At 35.9% G+C, this 24368-nt stretch overlaps 1 protein-coding gene across 6 annotated transcripts in view; it reads left to right on the top strand.

The window, feature by feature from the left end:
* Positions 1–24368, top strand: part of LOC137249979 (uncharacterized) — a 371421-nt gene that overhangs the window by 115416 nt on the left and 231637 nt on the right. For 5 of the 6 annotated variants that reach the window (XM_067782092.1, XM_067782091.1, XM_067782090.1 and 2 more), the window contains exon 3: positions 15728–15879. In XM_067782092.1, the coding sequence (XP_067638193.1) occupies positions 15807–15879 (73 nt within the window). In that variant the 5' untranslated portion in view covers positions 15728–15806. The remainder of the gene's footprint in view (positions 1–15727; positions 15880–24368) is intronic. The other variant, XM_067782096.1, reaches the window with a different exon arrangement.

The following is a 24368-nucleotide window of genomic DNA, read 5'->3' as shown; positions in this document are numbered from 1 at the left end:
TTTTTTTTTCATCTTCTCCAAATTGGGTTTAGATAATTTATATGCGAAAAAAGAAGGAATTGTATGGAAGCCATAGCTACTTCTTGGGAATATTGTTACGGTTTCTATAAGTAAAAAAGTTTAAAAGTAGCATTGTAATTTTTATTACTTCCTTTATATTAGGTCGGTTGAATGTTTGTCCGCTTTTCATACAAATCTTGATTTTTAAGTAACTTCTCATTGAGCTACAAACGTGAAACTTTATACTGTTTTCACACACACGGCTTATTGAATAATAAAGGCAGTTTTCTACATTAAGGCGCTTATTGAGCTCAATCTTCCCTACAAAATTCGAATCTATAATTATTTCATTAGTGACTAATCGAATGCCTAATGAAATCAAAAGCCCAATGCAACTCTGTTGGCAGTGTTCCGCTTCTTAGTTTTTGGTGTGTTCAGTGCTTAAAAATGTCATTTGTCAAAGTAAATGTCATTGTCTGTCATATAGCATTGTCATTTTATTCGCTTGACATTTCATCCTTCATACTAATCGAGCAAATACTTCTGTGTGAAAGCAAAAAATTTACAATTTGATTAGAAAGTGAAATGAGATCATTAAGTTTCTGTGTGGAAACAGTATTAAACATAGGTTAGAACACCGTGACAATGCAACAAAAGGAAAATGGTGGCGCACGGATCGAAATAATTAGATAAGAATTTGAAAAATTCCAAACCAGCTTTTAAGTAACTTGTCGATGAGCTAGATACTTTAAATTTCAAACTTAATTCAGAGGTCGATGACAGCCGATGACACGAAACAAAAAGGTTCGCTAGGGTGGATGAGATATTTAGAAAAATCGTACGAAACGGAGGGAATTTTGGGATTGATTTTTATGTAAGTTCTCATTGAGCTACAACTGTAAACTTCACAGATAGGATAAGACGCCGAAAAAAAAATTAAGAAAAGGAGCAAAAAATTACGTTAGGTGGCGCACGGATCGAAATATTTAGATAAGAATTTGGAAACTTGGTGCTTTGAGATCAATTTTAAAATAACTTCTCATTGAGCTACAGACATGAAACCTCAGGGACAGGTTAAGACAAATTCCGTTAGGTGGCGCACAAATCGAAAAAATTAGATAATAATTTGGAAATTTAAAACCGGGTTTTAAATAACTTATCGATGAGTTATAGGCTAAAAATTTAGAGCTTAATCAGAGGTAGATGACAACCGATGACACAATACAAAATGTTTCGCTACGGGGCGCACGGACTGAGATATTTAGAAAAATCAAACGGAACGGAGGGAATTTTGGGATTGATTTTTATGTAAGTTCTTATTGAACTGCAAGCGTAAAACTTAACAGATAGGTTAAGACACCGAGACAATGTAAGAAAAGGAGAAAATAAAAAAAAATAAAAAAAAAAATAAAAAATTTTAAGCACTTTATTTATGTAAATGCGAAATATGTCTTCTTATATAAAGATATATTTTTGCTAAACTTTGAGTTTTAAATTTTGACATAGAAATTGCAAAAATATTTATGAGAAGTAAAAATATAAAGGTGGAGGCAATTGATTGACTAATAATATCTCCTTTCCTACCAATCTTCAATCCAAGTAATGTGCACTCCACTTTTATATTTTTACTTCTCATAATAATTTTGCAATTTCTATGTAAAAATTTCGTGGGTTCAAGCGCGGGGCTGTAAAGTGTCGAAGATTATGTGTAGGTCTTACAACCTTAGACTAACACAGTTGCTTCTATCATTAAAAAGAGAGAACTGTAGACTCATGACGGGTATTCTGACTGGACACTGCCTTCTGGCGTCACATGCCTTTAAATTAGGCTTGGTCAGTGATAGCAGATGTAGGAAGTGCGGGTTGGAGGAGGAAACGATCGAGCACGTTCTGTGCTCGTGCCCTGCACTTGCCAGGCTAAGACTCCAGCTATTAGGAGTGATACAGCTGTCAGATCTAGAAGCAGCAAGTGGCTTAAGTCCTAGGAAGCTTCTAGTATTTGCCAACAGGACGGAGTTATTTTATAACATGGGTTCTGGTTTTTGATAGGGTTTCTTAGTTTGGTCGTTAAAACAAACTTCTGGAAACACTACGGACTCAATCAGTCTATGTGAGGTCCTCATGGACCGGCCAGTTCAACCTACCTACCTATGTCAAAATTTAAAAATCAAAGTTTAGCAAGAATACGTCTTTATATAAGGAGACAATTTTCGCTAATTTTTGTCCACTTATATAAAGGAAGTACTTATTATTTTTTATATTATTTTTATTTTTCGAATCTGTTCATTCAAATTCAAATTTGCGTCGAACCAAATACCCACGTATTTTAATTTGTCTACTCTTGAAATAGTTAAAGTTACCGTTGTAAATTACCCCAGGAGACAATTTTCGCTGATTTTTGTCCACTTATATAAAGGAAGTGCTTAAAATTTTTGTATATTATTTTTATTTTCGAATCTGTTTATTCAAATTCAAATTTTCGTCGAACCAAATACCCACGTATTTTAATTTGTCTACTCTTGAAATAGTTAAAGTTACCGTTGTAAATTACCCCAGGAAGTTCAATTTTATCAGGAATTTTCCTAAAATTGTTGAAAATGATCAAATTGGTTTTCGTCAAACTTATTTGCAGGAGGTTTGTGGCAGACCACTTTGAAATTTCTTGCAAATCTGCTTTGATGTTTCTGATTAATTCTTCCAGAGTATCTGTTGCATATAGGAAAATACCATCATCAGCAAAGAACTGTTTGACTCCGTACAGACCGAGTTTTAGTACGTTATTTATATAGATTATAATTAATGTTGCAGCAAGTTTGGAACCTTGCGGTACTCCTACTAGAGGTAAAACTCTTTTAGTGTACTTTTGATCCTTCCTACTTGCACGATTTGCTTCCTATCTAGGAGAAATTTTTGGAAGAGGCTTATAGCAGTTTTCTCAAATTTACGTTCATGAAGCTTTTGTATCAAGATGTTTAAGTTTACTGAGTCAAACGCTTTACTCAGGTCTATCGCCAGCATAACGACATATTTTTTTATCTATATTTTCGTATATGAATTCGGTGCAATTTCTGTATAAATCCAAATTAATTTTTTCAAATATGTTGCTGTCCCTCAGGAATATTTTTAATCGTGTTAGAAATATACTTTCAAAAATTTTACCAATTGTTCTTAGTTTGGTTTTAGGCCTATAGTTTGAGCAAAGCTCTTTCTATTGCCTTTGGCCTCTGAAATATGTTTGAAATGTCAAGTCTCTAGTTTGCCGGGAACCTACTTAAAAATCTATCGCAAAATTCTAAATTATGAATTTTCTCTTTTTCTCTTATATTGCATTTTCTCGGTGCTTTAAGCTATATTTTTGTCATATGTGTTAGACTGTCATCGAACCCAAAATTTGTACTCTCTAGATTACCGGGAAAATTGAAAAAAGGTACCTAAAACTCCAAATCTCGTTTAATTGTTTAACTAACTCGACCCGTCAAATCCCCAAATCAAAATCCCCAAAATCAAAATCCCCAAAATCAAAATCCCAATTTTATGGGTGAAATAAATTCAAATAAGTTTAAAATCGCCGCGACCAAAAAAGGCTGATAATCCCTACCAACTTTCTGCATATGCGGCCTTCGGCCGCGCTTATAAAGTAACCCTGGGCTACGCCATGCCAAGTCCAGGTGTGTGGTATAACCGTGGCTACCGCCACGGTGATGTCCTTCTGCGTAGTACACGCTTCTGTTAGCTTGTTCGAATTAGAGCGACTAGCAGTCCTATATATGGATAAGTAAAAATATGTATTACCAAAACGTGAATATATAGTTATACATACATAAATATGAATGAAAGAGGAAAGAGATATTGCTATTTTTTACACGGTCATGATGTTTATCATAGCACTGGGATTTTGTGTTTGGGATTTTGATTTTGGGGATTTTGAATTTGGGGATTATGTGTTTGGGTATTTTTTTTTCTTTGGGGATTTTGTGTTTGGGTATTTTTTTTTTTGGGATTTCGTGGCTCTCCCATTTTTTCATTGTCTTATTGGCCTGAGCTATGTTTCTAGCGCAATGAGAAGTACATTATGTATTTTTTATCCGTCTCTAAATATCAGGATCCCTGTGACATTTCTGTGATATTTCTATCCTGTATGTTACAATAAAATAGCAGCATGAGCTATGTCCAAAGTTTCAGCTACTTAGCCTATCGGGAAACCCAACCAAAGATACCAACTCTCGTGTGAGTTTTTCAAATATCTCGATCCGTGTGCCACCTAGCGGAATTTTTTATCATTTTGTTGCATTGTCCTGGTGATCTGAACTATGCAAGTTTTCATGTTTTTTGTTTAATAAAAGTTACTTAAAAATCGAGACGATTTTTTTAAATATCACGTTCCTGCGTCACCCACTGAAATGTTTCCCCTCGTGTTAAACTGTCATCGGTTTCTAAAGAATATTCCAAATTTCAAGACCCTAGCTCCTCAGGACGTTGCTCAAAAATAGCGGAGAAAAATGAAACGAAACTAATATAAGAAAAGTCGAAAAAAGTGGGTGGAGAGGGATACAAACAGGGAAGAAATCGGATATTTAGGAAAAGGTAAACAGAGGGAGGGGGAAAGGAAATCACGAAGACAAATATAGGATAGGCAAGGGGACATAAGAGGTACAAGTGCAGAAAAAAGAGCAAGGGAGTGAACAGAGAAGAAAGAAAATAAAATAAGGGAATGGAAGTAGTTTCGGAAAGGAAGGCTGAGGTAAAACGCAAACGAAGCATGAGGAAAGAGGGAAGCTCTTTTTTTAATGCGTAATGGAGTAAAAATATAAATATATATAAGAATAACTCTTTTAAAGTTATTACATACAAGAAAAACAGTGTCGGTTTATATTCAATGTCCTCTACCAGCATAAACCCAGTTCTTCAGAGAGCAAGAAAAAAACGGGTTGACTTCTGTACTGTAATTTGCTAATAACATGAGTACCCCATTGGGTGATAAAAGATCGCGCTGATCGCAGTTAAATTTGGTTCAAAATCAAGATAGAGCTTTTTGCTATTCGAACGAAAATTACAAAAAACATTGTTGTATTAGATATAGATAGATGATAATATTGATTTACGGAAGTTTATGCCTACATCGACCGCTGGACACCATTACACTCCAACGTTATCCGAATAAAGCTACGCATAGGTATAACTGAATAGAAAAATATGTGCTGATAGAGGGTTTTGCTTTTGAAACAAAATTTTATTGCTGATATTAATTCTCATTATAAAATTTCACACCTTAGTTTCTGGTTCCGGGAAAAACAAATTGAAAAATTTGGAAAAAAGTTTTTCTAAACAATGTTGCTCCTCGTGGGTTGGGAAACACTCAGAGTGTATGCCTGCCATGGAAAACTTCTCAGCGGAAACATCTGATTTGCGGTTCCACGCCCATTTTCAAAATTTAAAATTTTTCCTATTTCTTGTTATAATTCTACTTGGGAAACGGAATATAATTCATATAAAGTTCTTTTTTGCAAATATATAGCTTATTTAATTCGTCCACGACCCCTTCAAAAATTATTTATGTAAAAGTGGGCGTGGTCATTAACCGATTTCGTTAAATTTTCTTCAAAGCATTTCTTATAGTAAACTCAAGCTCTCTGCCGAATTTTGTTATGTACGTTAAACGGTTTTTGATTTATGATTAATAAAATTTGTAAAATCACAAGTGGACGGTGCCATGCCCATTTTCAAAAAAATTTTCAAATTTTTATTAAGAGTCTTAATAACTATCTGTCCACACATAAAATTTCAAAGTTCTAGGTGTATTGTTTACTGAATAATCAGGTATTTTGTGTTCTCCAATATGTTATACTATATACAAGAAGTAGGCGTGATTATCATCTGATTGATTCTATGTCAAAATTTCGTTGGTTCAAGCGCGGGGCTGTAAAGTGTCGAAGATTATGTGTAGGTCTTACAACCTTAGACTAACACAGTTGCTTCTATCATTAAAAAGAGAGGACTGTAGAGTCATGACGGGTATTCTGACTGGACACTGCCTTCTGGCGTCACATGCCTTTAAATTAGGCTTGGTCAGTGATAGCAGATGTAGGAAGTGCGGGTTGGAGAAGGAAACGACCGAGCACGTTCTGTGCTCGTGCCCTGCACTTGCCAGGCTAAGACTCCAGCTATCAGGAGTGATACAGCTGTCAGATCTAGAAGCAGCAAGTGGCTTAAGTCCTAGGAAGCTTCTAGTATTTGCCAAGAGGATGGAGTTATTTTATAACATTGGTTCTGGTTTTTGATAGGGTTTTTTAGTTTGGTCATTAAAACAAACTTCTGGTAACACTACGGACTCAATCAGTCTATTTGAGGTCCTTATGGACCGGCCAGTTCAACCTACCTACCTATGTCAAAATTTAAAAGTCAAAGTTTAGCAAGAATACGTCTTTATATAAGGAGACAATTTTCGCTAATTTTTGTCCACTTATATAAAGGAAGTTCTTAATATTTTTTTATATTATTTTTATTTTTCGAATCTGTTCATTCAAATTCAAATTTTCGTCGAACCAAATACCCACGTATTTTAATTTGTCTACTCTTGAAAGAGTTAAAGTAACCGTTGTAAATTACCCCAGGAATTTCAATTTTATCAGGAATTTTTCTAAAATTGTTGAAAATGATCAAATTGGTTTTCGTCAAACTTATTTGCAGGAGGTTTGTGGCAGACCACTTTGAAATTTCTTGCAAATCTGCTTTGATGTTTCTGATTAATTCTTCCAGAGTATTTGTTGCATATAGGAAAATACCATCATCAGCAAAGAACTGTTTGACTCCGTACAGACCGAGTTTTAGTACGTTATTTATATAGATTATAATTAATGTTGCAGCAAGTTCCTACCAGAGGTAAAACTCTTTTAGTGTACTTTTGATCCCTCCTACTTGCACGATTTGCTTCCTATCTAGGAGAAATTTTTGGAAGAGGCTTATAGCAGTTTTCTCAAATTTACGTTCATGAAGCTTTTGTATCAAGATGTTTAAGTTTACTGAGTCAAACGCTTTACTCAGGTCTATCGCCAGCATAACGACATATTTTTTTATCTATATTTTCGTGTATGAATTCGATGCAATTTCTGTATAAATCCAAATTAATTTTTTGAATTATGTTGCTGTCCCTCAGGAATGTTTTTAATCGTGTTAGATATATACTTTCAAAAATTTTGTCAATTGTTCTTAGTTTGGTTTTAGGCCTATAGTTTGAGCAAAGCTCTTTCTATTGCCTTTGGCCTCTGAAATATGTTTGAAATGTCAAGTCTCTAGTTTGGCGGGAACCTACTTAAAAATCTATCCCAAAATTCTAAGTTATGAATTTTCTAGTGGACCTTTTTCTCTTATATTGCATTGTCTCGGTGCTTTAAGCTATATTTTTGTCATATGTGTTGGACTGTCATCGAACCCAAATTTCTACTCTCTAGATTACCGGGAAAATTTAAAAAAAAGGTACCCAAAACTCCAAATCTCGTTTGAATTGTTTAACTAACTCGACCCGTGCGCCATCGTCCGTATATTTTTCCTCATATTTTTGCATTGTCTTAGTGGCCTGAGCTATGTTTCTAGCGCAATGAGAAGTTCATTATGTATTTTCTATCCGTTTCTAAATATCACGATCCCTGTGACATCTCTGTGATATTTCTATCCTGTATGTTAAAATAAAATAGGAGCATGAGTTATGCCCAAAGTTTCAGATACTTAGCCTATCGGGAAACCCACCCAAAGATACCAACTCTCGTGTGAGTTTTTCAAATATCTCGATCCGTGTGCCACCTAGCGGAATTTTTTCTCATTTTGTTGCATTGTCCTGGTGATCTGAACTATGCAAGTTTTCATGTTTTTTGCTCAAATAAAAGTTACTTAAAAATCGAGGCGATTTTTTAAATATCACGTCCCTGCGTCACCCACTGAAATGTTTCCCCTCGTGTTAAACTGTCATCGGCTTCTAAAGAATATTCCAAATTTCAAGACTCTAGCTCCTCAGGAATTTGCTCAAAAATAGCGGAGAAAAAGGAAACGAAACTAATATAAGAGAAGTCAAAAAGGTGGGTGGAGAGGGATGCAAACAGGGAAGAAATCGGATATTAAGGAAAAGCAAAACAGAGAGAGAGGGAAAGAAAATCACGAAGGCAAATATAGGATAGGCAAGGGGACAGAAAAGTTCAATGCTGAAAAAAGAGCAAGGGAGTGAACAGAGAAGAAAGAAAATAAAATAAGGGAATGGAAGTAGTTTCGGAAAGGAAGGGCTGAGGAAAAACGCAAGCGAAGCATGAGGAAAGAGGGAAGCTGTTTTTTGAATGCGTAATGGAGTAAAAATATAAATATATATAAGAATAACTCTTTTAAAGTTATTACATACAAGAAAAACAGCGTCGGTTTATATTCAATGTCCTCTACCAGCATAAACCCAGTTCTTCAGAAAGCAATAAGAAAAACGGGTTGACTTCTGTATTGTAATTTGCTAATAAAATGAGTACCCCATTGGGTGATAAAAGATCGCGCTGATCGCAGTTAAATTTGGTTCAGAATCAAGATAGAGCTTTTTGCTATTCGAACGAAAATTATAAAAAACTTTGTTGTATTAGTTATAGATAGATGATAATATTGATTTACGGAAGCTTATGCCTACATCGACCGCTGGACACCATTACACTCCAACGTTATCCGAATAAAGCTACGCATAGGTATAACTGAATAGAAAAATATGTGCTTATAGAGGGTTTTGCTTTTGAAACAAAATTTTATTGCTGATATTAATTCTCATTATAAAATTTCACACCTTAGTTTCTGGTTTCGGGCAAAACAAATTAAAAAATTTGGAAAAAAGTTTTTCTAAACAATGTTGCTCCCCGGCAGTGGGCTGGGAAACACTCAGAGTGTATGCCTGCCGTGGAAAACTTCTCAGCGGAAACTCATCTGCTTTGCAGCTGCCACTCGTTTTCGAAATTAAACATGTTAATAGAAAATATTATAAAACAAGTAAGGGTGTCTAAGTTCGGGTGTAGCCGAACATTATATACTCAGCGCGAGCTTCAATTGTACAGTCCATTTCAGATAAATTACTTTTCTACATAACACGTGGCACCGCCCATTTCAAAAAAATATGTCTCCCAATTTCCTTTTACAATAAAACTTTGGTAAGTGAAATATCTTTGATACAAAACTCTTTTTAACATTTTAACCGATCCCGTCCATTTTTATTAGAAATATTGCCTGCTATAAGGAAAATATGTGTACCCAATCTTATTATGCGTGGCGGCCGCCGTGGTGTGATGGTAGCGTGCTCCGGCTACCACACCGAGGATCCTGGGTTTACGCCCGGGAAAAAATTTAGAAACACGATTTTTCAATTAGAAGAAAATGTTTCTAAGCGGGGTCGCCCCTCAGCAGTGCTTGGAGAGCACTCCGAGTGTATTTCTGCCATGAAAAGCTCTCAGTGAAAACTCATCTGCATTGCAGATGCCGTTCGGAGTCGGCATAAAACAAGTAGGTCCCGTCCCACCAATTTGTAGGATAAATTAAAAGGGCACGATGCAAATAGGAAGAGAAGCTCGGCCTAAAATCTCTTCTGAGGTTATCGCGCCTTACATTTATTTATTTCATAATCTTATTATGATCCGGTTCCACGCCCATTTTCAAAATTTAAATTTTTTCCTATATCTTGTTATAATTCTACTTGGGAAAAGGAATATAATTCATATAAAGTTCTTTTTTGCAAAGATATAGCTTATTTAATTCGTCCACGACCCCTCCAAAAATTATTTATGTAAAAGTGGGCGTGGTCATTAACCGATTTCGTTAAATTTTCTTCAAAGCATTTCTTATAGTAAATTCAAGCTCTCTGTCGAATTTTGTTATGATACGTTAAACGGTTTTTGATTTATGATTAATAAAATTTGTAAAATTTATTTTATCACAAGTGGACGGTGCCACGCCCATTTTCAATAAAATTTTCAAATTTTTATCAAGAGTCTTAATAACTATCTATCCACACATAAAATTTCAAAGTTCTAGGTGTATTGTTTACTAAATAATCAGGTATTTTGTGTTCTCCAATATGTTAGACTATATACAAAAAGTAGGGGTGATTATCATCTGATTTATCTCATTTTCAATTCCAAGATAAGCCCGTACACCGAATTTGGTGAAGATATCTCAATATTTGCTCAAGTTACCGTGTTAACCGACGGACAAACGGACGGACAGACGGACATGGCTAAATCAATTTTGTTTGCGATACTGATGATTTTGATATATGGAAGTCTATATCTATTTTGTGTTCTCCAATACGTTATACTATATACAAAAAGTAGGCGTGATTATCATCTGATTTATCTCATTTTCAATTCCAATCTCTTCTTGGTCCAGATAAGCCCGTACACCGAATTTGGTGAAGTTATCTCAATATTTGCTCAAGTTATCGTGTTAACCGACGGACAAACGGACGGACATGGCTAAATCAATTTTGTTTGCGATACTGATGGTTTTGATATATCAAAGTCTGTATCTATCTCGATTCCTTCCAGTATGCAAAGCACGCTGAGTATAAGTACGAAGCAAAACTGGAGAGAAGGTCAGCCTAAATCCCCTCGGAGATAAACTGTGTTAAGTATTTATTCAATTATTAGTATCTTATAAATATATGAGAGGTGAGTTAGAGATCATTTTAACATTTAAACACAATTTTCGTTAATAATATTAATAATATTAAAATTTGAATATAAGCCAACGATAAGTTTATTTATTTTATTCTTAGACTTCGTCTCTTTAACAGAATATATTTGTGTTTATTACGTCATTTCCTATGGAATTATTTGGAACAATTTTTTGACCTTTTTAAATGGATTTTCCAATTTGATCAGACCCATACTCGTCGCGTTTAGCAAGTATATGCGTGGATCTGTATATACATATGTATGCATATGAAGTCACAAGAGCGGAACTGAAATGCCTAATTTGGAAAAAATTGTTTTATTCATGTAGGTGTAACCATTTATTTGTTTTATTTGAAATGGTTTTCCTTTTACATGTGTATATCTATGTACATTATATGTATTATATGTAAACATTGATTTAATATGAAGGTCATAAGAAGTCAAAAGAATGACGATGTGATCTAAGAGATCACAAGGTAGACAAAAGGAAAGGTCGACCCATTTGCGACACGACTTAACAGTTTTCAATATATAGTAAAATGTAGATAGATAGATTTAAGATATCACAAACCGTAGCATTTTTTATTTTGGGTTCTAGATTTGATTTAAAAAAATTACACAAATTTGTTTATCACCACAGCGAATTCTGAACTGCTATGCGACACGTTTTAACCGTCTAAAATCGGTACCAAAATTTGTACGTTACATACATTTTATTAGATTTCTCTAAATTGCCGGCAGAGTTTTCCTTACCCTACCCTGCAACGAATCGCTCTATAGCGCAGAGTATCACATTAAGGCACGGCACTTATTTTAATTTTGTTCCCCCGCAATTCTTTCAACTGACTTTTAGGTAGGGACGTTCGCCGTGTATGAGCCAATAAACCGATATTTTCTCTTAAATATCTGAAAAATTCAGCGGCTGGCGTGAAGTGGTGGTATTCTGCTCCTACTACCATACCGGGGGTCCTGGGTTAAGCTCCCGGGTAAAATAACATCAAAATTTAGAAAAAAGTTTTTACGATTAGAAAAATTAGAGGGTCGCCCCTCGGAAGTGATTTTGCAAAAAGTTGCGAGTGTATTTCTGCCAAGAAAATTTCCTTAGTGAAAAATCATTTGCCTTGCAGATGCCACTCGGAGTCGGCATAAACATCCCGCAAATTTGTTGGTAAAATTAAAAAGAGCACGACGCAAATTGGAAGAGAAACTCGGCCTAAATCTCCTCGAAGGTAAATCGCGCCAAGTATTTAATTTTAACTGAAACATTCCCCTACCCGAAATCGGTCACAAATATCTGATCCGAACCGAAAACCGAACAGCGGTTCAAAGGTTCATTAAATAAAATTTCGATAGATACATCTATAATTTTTTCGTTTGTTAATTGTTAACCACATTGTACAGGTTTACAGGTATGATATGTTTGAGAAGGAATCAATTCCTCTCTCTTTCTAACACACTGCCGTTTGACACTTCGGTCAGTGTCAAACTAGCGTGGAACATGAGTTTGACAACGAACGAAGTGTCAAAATTACCGGGGTTGCTGTCGTCGAAAGTGACGCAGGGAAACAAAAAAAAACAAACACGGAATATCAGATATGGGTTGCTGTGATGGTAAATTTTTTGACTAATTTAGTATGAAAATGTAAAGTGCACCGTCAAAAATCGCCGCGGGTCAAATCTTGGTGAAACCTTTGATAACATTACGAAATTGCCTGATGATAATTACGTGGCGGTTTTCGAAATGGTACCATCGCAATATGCCAGTAAATGTTTCTGTCTTTCTTTTCAGTTTTTCTTAGAAAAACATAACATTTGAATATTCAATTATTATAAGACGGTGTTAAGCTCATGAATTCTTTAATAATAAGTATAAATTGAACACACCATTAAACAAACTGATTTAATTTAATTTATTTAATAATTTGGGAAAAATTTAAAGAACGTGACATTAGGACGGACAAGGCGAGAGCTGTTTCGATTATACCTTGTAAATCTCTTCAAAGCCTTTTCTCCCGGTAGTGGGATTCAAACCCGCACTCCTACGATAGTTGAAATGGTTACAAACGCATTCAGCTACGTCATTCCTTAGTTGTTGTAAAGTTTTACCCAATGGCCTTCTTTTGCATATATTAATCTTGTACACATCACATACTTTGTATGTAATTATGTGTTGAAGTTATGCATGTTTGTAAGGCGGTTTCAGAGAAACTGGTATTATTGCTGTTTTTGTTCTATTTATAGAACTACAACGAATTAACCTAATGTTGTCTGTTTGTAAGTGTACAGTGGTGGTATTCTGTTTTCCTTTAAATGTATGAAAACATTTATTATTAAATAAATTATAAAATTAAAAAATGCTTGAAATATATGTTTTCATAGATTTAAAGCAATACTGGCAATCCACGATTAACTCTTACAAACAGACAACATTAGGTTAATTCGTTGTAGTTCTATAAATAGAACAAAAACAGCAAAAACACCAGTTTCTCTGAAACCGCCTTACAAACATGCATAACTTCAACACATAATGTGAGCCATATGTTGTTAGTTTAATTTAATTTATACAATTATTGTTTTTTTTTTAATACATCTATAATTGAAATATTATTTTTTAATTTTGGAATAGGGGATAGACAATTTTTCAGACACCTGCCATAGCTGCCCAGATAGATGCATTTCCAAGGTTTCTAAGCCTTCATCATCAGTACGCTTTAGGCACACTACTCTAACCATTTAGCTACTTAGTTGGTTTGTTTGGCTGATAAATCGCTATTTCTATTCCTCTATACGCACTACATTTTACCAGCATTGCGCCATATATCGCAAATTACTGATAATGTTGAATTTTTTTTTTACTGTCAATTACTTTATTGAATTTTCCACATGCTCTTGGTTTCATTAACAGATGTTTTGGTTTTTATCGGCCTATTAATAAAGGATTCCAGGTTCGAGCTCAAGGACTACGACAATTATGTTTATGATAATTATTGTTTTTTTTTCTATAATTGAAAAATTATTTTTAAATTTTGGAACCTGGATTAATAGGCCGAAAACATTTAATTTAATTTTTTACCCTTTTTACTTTATTTTACATTGTTTTGTTGTATTTTATTTAATTATATTATATTTTATTCTTTATTATTTAATTTTATTTCATGTTATCTTACTTTTTTAATTTTCTATTTTAGTTAATTTTATTTTATTTCATTTTAACAATTTTTGTTGTTATATCGGTCTACTGATTTGTAAGATCGCGGGTTCGAATCGATCACAAGCCGTACCATAATTATTGTATCATTATTATTATGATGATTTTTTTCTTAAACGAAAACATTTTTAAATTAGAATAGAAGAAAAAAATTTAGATAGCTGTCAAAGATCGTTGTTGTAGGAGTGCTTCGCCCACCTAATAGCTGCGACCGATAACAAATTGTCATCAATATCCTCTAACGGGAGTCCAAGGAAACTTTCTGTTTCAACAGGGGTGGACCATAATGAAAGGGGTGTTAGATGCGTTGGTTCCACATTACAATTGAAGAGATGGTTGGTGTCATGTGGGGACACATTGCAAACGGGGTATACATTTTGTATGTCGGGGTTGATTCTGTTACAGTATCCAGAACGAAGTTGAGCTAGAGTGACTCGCGAATAAAAAATAATAAATAATTCAGAGAAATTGGCAAAAAACATTTTTAAGCTAAATATTTTAATTTATCATAACGAAACCGAGGTAAGGTACGGTTGGCCAATTGTTTTGTATGTGGTAATGAGCGTTTCTTTGTCTTTTATCCAAGTACTGCCAGCAAGGGATTTGAGGATTTTATTATGGCTCTGGATTTTCGGTACAATTGCGGCTGCGTGCTCACCAAAATGTAGATCCTGATCAAACGTCACACCCAAGATTTTGGGGTGTAGCACAGTAGGTAGCGTAGTGCCATCGACGTGGATGTTCAAAATGGTCGACATTTGGGACGTCCATGTTGTAAATAAGGTCGCGGAGGATTTTGTCGGTGATAATGCCAGGTTTCGCGAGGCGAATAAACTGAAGAGATAAGGGAGGTAGCCGTTTATTATGTTGCAAAGCTCATCGATCTATGGGCCTGGGCCTGTTGCCATTATTGTGCAGTCATCGGCGTAGGAAACGTTAGCAACTCCTTCTGGTAGCGAAGGTAGCTTAGATATTAGAAATTGAACAAAAGTGGGGATAGGACACCAAACTGTGGCACCCCTTGTTTAATTCTTCTTATTTTTGATGTTTCGTTTCTAAATTGCACCGATGCCTGCCGACCACCCAGATAATTTGCGGTCCACCTTTTATGACATGGGGGTAGGGTAGACCCTTCCAGGTCTTGCAGTAGCGTGCCATGGTTGACCGTATCAAAAGCTTTTGATAGGTCTAGCGCAACGAGTACTGTTCTATGGTGGGGGTTTTGATTTAAACCGCAATTTATCTGGGTGCTAATGGCATTTAGAGCGGTGGTGGTGCTATGGAGTTTTCCGAAGCCATGCTGATGACAGGCTAGCTGCAAATTTGCTATGAAGTAGGGGAGCAAAATGGCTTCAAGCGTCTTGGCTACTGGCGATAGCAGAGATATCGGGCGATATGACCCTCCTATGTTAGCTGGTTTCCCAGGCTTTAGTAGCGGGACCACATTGGCCATTTTCCATTTTTCGGGAGTGACAAAGGTGGAAAGAGACATGTTGAAGACATGCGCTAAATATTGGAAACCCTCTTTCCCTAGGCTTTCAAGCATCGGCATGGCTATGCCGTCTCGGCCCACTGCTTTGGATGGTTTAGCATGGCCGATGGCATCCTCAACCTCTTTGGCGGTGATTGTAATTGGTGACGCACTGAATTTATGTTTATGTGCGTGTCTGTTGGCCGCCGTCTATCTTTGTCGACCGTTCGTTAATGTTCCCTCTGGCATCCCGCAGGGAAGTCATCTCGGCCAAATTCTGTTTTTGCTATTTATTAATGATATCTGTACCACAAAAAAATATTCAAAAATTTTAGTTATAATTTTTTTTTTAATTAAATTTGTTTTTAGATCCTATGCGTCTATTGAAGAACGATCCTAGCTTGAAGCGGATTTAAACTGCTTAGTTCATTGGTGCAACGCAAATTCAATGCCGCTGAACCTCAATAAATGTACATTCATGTGCCTCTCTCGAAGATCTTTGCCAGCAGCCTCTTACGTAGGTAATTAATAATTTTTGTCTTGTATCAGTAAATTATTTTGTTGACTTGGGAGTCACAATTGATGCTCAACTTAGTTTCAAACTGTCAATAAGGCTAAAGGTGTTCTATCATTCGTGAAACGATGGTCTAAATAATTTATTGACGTAAATACTGCTTATCGTGGCCTTGGCATCGCCTTAGTGATGGTATAGCTTAGTGATGTTAATATCCGTGACAATATATTGGCCTTGATAACGTTGTTCGAAGAAGAGCCTAAAGGCACTGCTTTACTTTTTGGTAAATTTAAATCTCTAATCAAAATATTAAAATTTTAAGTAGTGATGAAATGATGTTTTGGTTATTCTGGTATCGGTAAAAACTCCTTATCGGCATTGCTTTTATAAGAACTAAGAGATTATCCACTTCTCTGCGATAATTTTTTCTTTTTTATTCTGGTGTCGGTAAAAACTCCGGTAATAGTCTAGTTGAGGGGTCGACTGCTAATACGCTACCAAAAATATCGAGAGAGGCGTCAAACGACTCGTCTTGACATCAGTATTAATAATCCGAAGGCGGAAAATAAAAATATTAACTCGTTCAAAAAATATTAAAGAAAAACCGAAAAAAGACCCGCGGGTACTTCCGAAACCGGGGGTAGGATCCATAGTATTTTTGCGCAGAACACCTTTCTGAGTTGGCGGTCTTTGGCCGCGCTTATAAAAAATAACCCTGGGCTACGCCATGCCAAGTCCGGGTGTGTGGTATAACCGTGGCTACCGCCACGGTGATGCACAATTTTTTTGTGGGTACGAACACAACAACAACCACTGAAAATCGCCAACTTCAACTGCAAATATCTCCGTATATAGATAAAATTTTTCTTTTCCGCCATCGGATTATTGTTCTCCAGATTAATACGCGTCTTTTGACACCTCTCTCAATATTTTTGGTAGCGTATTAGCAGTCGACCCCTCAACTAGACAATTACCAAAACTCCTTATCGGCATTGCCTTAATAAGAACTAAGAGATGATCCACTTCTCTGCGATAATTTTTTCGGTGGCTCTGGTACTGGTCGTGTCAGATCGTGTGCGACTGGAGCAGAAGAAGATTCAAGATCAGGATATTCGATAGGTTTTGCATGTTTACCTCTACGTCTTTTACTCGGATGCACAATGCAAAAGTAGCAGTCTTGGTAATTCTATACGACAGCATGACACTGCTAATACACGTCCAAATATCGAAAGAGGTGTCAAAAGACGCGTATTAATCTCAACAACAATAATCTGAAACCGGAAAATAAAAATTGTATCTCTGTCCGGAGATATTTGCAGTTGAAGTTGGCGATTTGGTAGTAGTGCAGTTTAGGGGCCCCACCCTAAAGTTGGGCTAAGATTTTCGAGTGAGGTATCAAAAGACGCGTATTAATCTCGAGAACAATAATCCGAAGGCGAAAAAGAACCCGGAAAATAAAAATTTTATCTCTGTCCGGAGATATTTGCAGTTGAAGTTGGCGATTTTCATGTGGCTGTTGTTGTGTGTACCCACAAAAAAAATTGTGCATCACCGTGGTGAATACGCGTCATTTGATACCTCAACCAAAAAAAAAGGGTAAATTTTAGGGTGGGGCCCCTAAACTGCACAATTACCGGCGATTTTCATGTGGTTGTTGTAATTGTACCCACAAAAAAATTGTGAAGGCAGGACATCACCGTGGCGGTAGCAACGGTTATACCACACACCCGGACTTGGCATGGCGTAGCCCAGGATTATTTTTTATAAGCGCGGCCGAAGGCCGCCAACGCAGAAAGGTGTTCTGCGCAAAGATACTATGGATCCCACCTCCGGTTTCGGAGGTACCCGCGGATCTTTTTTCGGTTTTTCTCTAATATCTTTTGAACGAGTTAATATTTTTATTTTCCGCCTTCGGATTATTAATACTGATGTCAAGACGCGTCGTTTGACAACTCTGGTAAAATACAACCGCGCACTGCTTTTATGTATACACTAGGGCGGGTCGATTTAAAAATCGTTAATTTCTCTGTGAAAATCATATTATAGGGATCAAAATAAGAAACTTTGCCGAAGGAACCATACCTCTAAAACGAATTCTGATGTCCCCCCCTTTGGGTCGAACTTTTGGGTAGGGGCAATTTCAATTCTACCTGCTGTGTCTTGTGGTGGCTTAAAAAAACAACACAAGCAATTTTACGATCTGCAATTGTGTCACAGTGATACCTTCATTTTTTAAAACGGTTGAATAAAAAACCCACACAACTATGTTTACGATATGCAAATGCATCACAGTGATGCCTTGGTTTTAAAAGGGGGTTATAAAAATGATAATTTCTAATAATTTTTTGAAATTTCTTTTCTATTACTAAGTTAAATTCATTTTTTCATTTACATATGTTCTGACTAAATAAATTTCTAAAGAGAAAAATAAACTCCAAAAAGAAAAAAAAATAGGCATTTCAAAGTGGGATTTTTCAAAATTTGCACCTACGAGTGATAGCGGCGATGCAATCACCGATAGTGAAATATCGTTCATCACTACTAGCTATCCAAATATATCAATGATTGGCGATATTTCTTCATAAAGCGTTATTTCTTCACTCGGTTGTGTTTACTTTTAGCTAGTTTGCTCTTTCAGGCGACGTTATTTTGAATTGATATTTTTATAAACGACATTTTGATCTAGTTGGCTGTGAAAATGTGGTTGTATTAATTTACTAAAAATCCGTTTAAATACCGAGCATAGCGGAACGATACAAGGTGGCAGCATGGTGACATACCTACAAACATAAATAAAAATTCCATGTACTTTGTTTTTGTAAATTCGATGGACAAATGTCAAACTCGTACTGCGCCGGAAGTTGATGTGTCAAATCAAATCAAAAAGTTTATAATCAGCTGTTCCATGCTGCCACCTTGTGTCGCTCCGCCATGATACCGAGTGAAAGATGAGAGCAAATTATAATAAAAAAGAAGTGAAATGTGGCAATTTTATGAGCCCATAAATGAAACGCATGCAAAGCCCGGTGATAATTGTAAAAGTCCCTGTTCATATAAATATTTCATGAAGTGTATAAAAGAGATTAAATGACAAAATTTTTTTATTTTTAATTACAAATGATGCCAAATAGACCTGGGTCTTTAGACTTGGTATAAGATTGGTTGCCTGTGTAATTCCTAAGTTAATACTTCTAGGCAGTATCCATTAGCAGTTTTATAAAATTTTTGTTTTTCAAGGAAAAATAAAAGAACTATAGAAAGATATATCACTCCTCTTATTGTAAACAGATGTAACTCAAAATTTAAGTTTTTTGGGAGAATGCAATTTAATGCAATTCTAATTTCTTGGGCACTGAAGTGGGTGGCTAATTTTCTCTCAAAGAATATTTTTATAATAATTTGAAGAATTTGTTATATTTTTCCTCTGCATTTTTCATTAAAAATTAATTCACTTTACTATAAAAATATTATACAGCCAAAATTTCAGAATAAATTCATACGGAGTATTTCTGAATACATCAGTGTAGTATAAAAATAATAGTAATAAATCATGTTTTTATGGTGTTACATATACAGATTTATTTCGGGTTGATTCATCTTTCATTTAAAAATCAAAGCATTTTTAACTAGCAAAATTTGTAAAACAAAGTTGCATAGACATCTATTTCAGCTAGTTTCATCTCATTGAGTGTAATACGAGACTGAACATAATGTCGTCAGCCAATTAATAATATATATCATAATATCTCAGAAAATTAGAATTTCACATTACATCAGTTTACAATAAAAGGTACATATTTTTTCTTTTTATTTCAATTTTGGTTCATATATTTTGCATACTAAATTAAATTAATGTATAACATTCAATCTACTCCGGTGGTAAACAAACTTAAACATTAATTTTTTATATCCAAGTATACAAATTGCAGATTCGCTTATTAAAAATAAATTAAAGCGATCGCTATAGCTGTAAATAAAATAATTTAAAAAAATTGTTTAAGTTAAACGGTTTTATTGAAAACAATATTTACATGAAGTAATTATAATATTAAAAGCTAGAAAATAATTAGGTAGGTGCTAGGTACTAGTCATCACACTCCTCATCAATCTAGGGCGTTGATCAGACAATTAAATAAAAGCGTGGGGAGCGTGAAATTTCTATTGATAGTCAACCGCTTACATCTTTATAAATGATATTTTCATATATGCATAGTACGATCAACTGAACCTTAATTAGGTTGTGATACGCCTCGCGTTTTTAGGACGTGTATTAGGCGTTTCAAATATGAGCCAAATCGGACCACAAATGCGACTGTTGTGAATATATCGATCCTTGCGCCACCTAGGGGCGATTATTTTTCATAGGTCGCTTTCTATTCTTGTATGTATTATGTGTTCAAAATATGAGCCAAATCGGACTACAAATACGGTTTTTGTGAATATCTCGATCCTTGCGCCACCTAGCGGCGATTTTTTTCTGAGGTCGCTTTCTATTCTTGTATATATTATGTGTTCAAAATATGAGCCAAACCCTTATGTAACTAAAGCGCTTTTCATCACTTTAGTTAGACCGATACTAGAATACAGATCAATAGTCTGAAATCCACAATATCAAGTTCATGCAGATAGACTAGAGTCAATACAGAAGCAATTTTTACTTTTCTCTTTAAGGAATTTTCATTGGGACTCTGCGTATAATCTTCCACTATACTAGTCGGTTAAAGATTATCAATCTTCCAACTCTCTCGCAAGTCGTAGAGAAATGCTGGGCGTATTATTCATGCCTAACCTACTGAATGGATTGATTTCTAACCCCTTTCTTTTGAGCGATAAAACTTCAGTGTCGCATCACGAGCGCCAAGACATTACAAGGCCCTTCTTTTGAGGGTGTGCAGAACTAATTTCGAATTAAATGAACCTTTCCAGTATTTTTGTCATGATTTTAACTCTCGTTCGGATTCATTTGACATAACGGAGTAACTTTTTACTATAAAGGAAACTGTCATATCCAAAATTGTTTTGCTGCATTTGCTGGAAGAGAATCTTTTTAGGACGGTCATACTCTTTTCAGTGTGTCACGTGCAAGGGGTGGTTGCATCGGATAGGTTGCTATGGGCTAGATCCCAAAACCAGAGGTCTTCGTAACTTTTATAAATCTTTTGTGGCTCCTTGCTGTTCACGCCCAAGGGCGTCCCGTAGTCTACGCCTCAGCGTCCCCCCCCCCCCCCCCCCTCCACTACCTTCCAGCAGCTCTGCTGCTCAGCAAGCCACAAAAAGTACCCGCTGCTGCTCGCGCCCTACGGCGCCACCAGCTCAAACAGCCGCTCCCACTCATAACTACAATCTCCGTTGTAGAGTCGGTAGCAATGCCGAGCATCAGCCCCCGCCCCGTCTTCTTCTCCCCTCTTTTCCGGCAGCAATAATATAGGTCAGCGAATTAGACTCTTCGACCCTACCACCTTTTGCACCGTTTGCCAGCACAGAATATATATGTTAGAGTCATCTGCTCAATGCAGCTCCTGCCTTGGACGGTGCCACTTTCCTAGATGTTCTGGTCTCTGCGATGTCAGCCCCCGACGGGTTTCATTGCGCTATGTTGCCAGGCCGCAAAACCAACAACACCGGGTACTCCAATGCTTACCCAGAGACGTCCAGTCCCAGGGCCACAACGGCAATTGCGTCCTGGCCTCCCTGAACCCAGCGTAGTCACCCGTCACTTACCCCTAGAGTGACAACGTCTCCCCCGCTGCACTTCAGAATTCTGCAGTTAAACTGTAATGGATTAACTGGGAAGATCACGGAGGTAGTCGATTTCATGAAGCGGCATAACATCCGCATAGCTGCGATGGAATTTGTGAGGTTCTATTCTGGAACCTCTGAAAATTGAAGTCAGTTTTTTCGTACGTTTGTCTTCTTTTTCTCTTTTTTTGTTAATTGTATAAACATTATAATTTGAAAGTTTTTCTGTCCGAATACTGTTTCTTTTCACATACTTTATATCATCCGTGGTATTTATTACTTTAATTATTGGGTTACTGGAATTAACAATACACCTAGCTGTGAAAACACCTTTTTAAATTTCCTGCGAGTCCACAAAAAGTGGCTCCGGCGAATCTCCTAAATCAAAAAGTCTGAATATTTCGCATCTTGGAGGAATGACACAACTGTCGCTTTCTGTTCCATGTAGGATTGGTATCGCGACTTTTTCATTGCGTACCCAAACAGAAGTTCTATTTCTTTCATAATTAATAATGCATTTGTTAATTTTCAGAAAATCTTTACCATCGGATGGAATATTAAAGTCTTCATTTACAACATGTAAAGTATGGTTAAGAGAAAAGTTTGAAAAATTAAAATTTACGGTAATTGTACCTAAAGTCGAAACTAAATTTGAAGTTACACCGGTAATGTTGATAATGTCGTTTGTATTTAATGAAATATTACTGTCTAGACATATTTTTATTAAAGAAATGTCTGCTTGAGTGTCTACTAAGAAAGAACAAAATTTTTATGACTCGTTAAGTTGTAATTCTATGAAATCTGAATAATTTAAATTTAAGCAGTATATGCCTACTGGTGAAGGAAATTCGCTTACTCGCTTAGTTCGTCCTCCCTCAGTGTTCGCTCCTGAGGGGCACCGGCGTTTAAAGCGCGAAAGTTTGCGTTTCTACCTCTGCCGCTTGACGATCTAGAATTATTACCTCTATTGTTATTATTATTTGAATTAGAATTTGTATTTGAACGCGTATTATTATTGTTATTATTCTGGTATCTATTTCCGTTATAATTCCTATATCTTTGATTATTGTTGCCGTTACGGTTGTTGTTGTATGCAAATGAACTATTGTTTCTATAACCAGTATAGCCGCGGTTTGGGTAAAAGCCTCGATAACTACTACGTGAATTTCTGAATGTATTGTTATCACGTGCTCGAAAAGCTAAAACCTGACGCTCTGTTACTTCGTTGTTTTGTTCTACAATTAATTTTGCTACTACGTGTTTCGGATCAGTAAATGCCGTTGAGGCTAAAATGGTTTTGACTAAATTGGATTTTGCGTTTAAACGACACACGTTAACAGTTTGTTCGATTGCCATTTCATGAGCTTTCGCTTGGGTGATCCCTTCAAATGAGATCCGATATATATCCAAAACCGAGGATCTCATAGAGGAAATGAAATGTCGTAGAATGAGAGAGGATCCCACAGATGAATACCAAAAACAAATCAAAGTTGCTATAAAAAATGCAACAAATATAGTAGATTCTAACATGGCACATAGATTGGTCCAAATGAACCCTTCGGCTCCTCCACTGGTTGCGCTACCAAAAATCCACAAGCGGGACACGCCAATGAGGCCCATCATTAATTTTAAATCGGCACCATGTTACAAACTGTCCAAATATTTAAAAACGATATTGATAGATACTCTGAAGCTAAGGAACGAATATGCAATAGCTAACACAACAGAACTAATAGAGAGACTCGAGACCGTAGAGCTAACAAGAAACAGCAAATTGGTATCTTTTGACATAAAAGATTTATACCCATCTATACCACTATCGGAGACTTTGGACATAGTTAGCTCAACAATAGTTAATAACATAAAAAACAAAGTGAAAAGTATGCAAATCACAAATACGCTAAGAACCACTTTACGTCAAAACTATTTTAAATTCAACAATAAAATATATAGACAAACAAACGGTCTTGGAATGGGAAGACCCACATCAGCAATTCTTATGGAAGTGTTCATGCAAAATCTGGAAGAAAAGTACATACAGGAGCTGAAGTCCAAATTAGGCGTGCCATTTTATGCTAGATACGTGGATGACATAATATGCGTTTTAACTACTAATAACGAAGAGCTCGTACTGGAGTACCTCAACAAACAGCACGGCAATATAAAATTTACAATGGAAACCGAAAAAGACGGAGGAATCAATTATCTAGACCTCACGATAAATATTGATAAAGAAGTCAAAAGATTTAACTATGACATATATAGAAAGTCGACTGCCACCGACACAATAATACACAATACCTCAAATCACCCTCAAAATCATAAAAATGCAGCATTAAGGCACTTGGTACACAGACTTGAAAGAACACCTCTTACACAAGAGGCATATAAGAGAGAACTTGAGGTCATATATAATATCGCTGCAAACAACGGATATAAAAAAGCACTAGTAGATAAGCTCAGAAGGACAAATGGAGAACCAAAAAGAAATAATGAAAAGGAAAATAATAGCTGGACGACTATGACATATACTGGAAAAGCAACATATAAATTGGCAAACTTCTTTAAAAAATACAACATTAACACAGCATTCAAAACATCGAACAATCTAGGGCGAAAACTAAGAACTAACATTAACTCAGAGGATCCGTTTAGCAGCCACTGCGTATACAAGCTTACCTGCGGATGCCAGCATAGTTACATAGGACAAACAGGACGGCAAAAAAGAACGAGGTTCAGAGAACATATTAGAGATAA

The sequence above is a fragment of the Eurosta solidaginis genome, chromosome 4, assembly GCF_040869045.1.
Source record: "Eurosta solidaginis isolate ZX-2024a chromosome 4, ASM4086904v1, whole genome shotgun sequence".
NCBI classification, from domain to species: Eukaryota; Metazoa; Arthropoda; class Insecta; order Diptera; family Tephritidae; genus Eurosta; species Eurosta solidaginis.
Note: the sequence above shows the minus strand (reverse complement) of the source record. Positions and strands in the feature narration are given on the sequence as shown.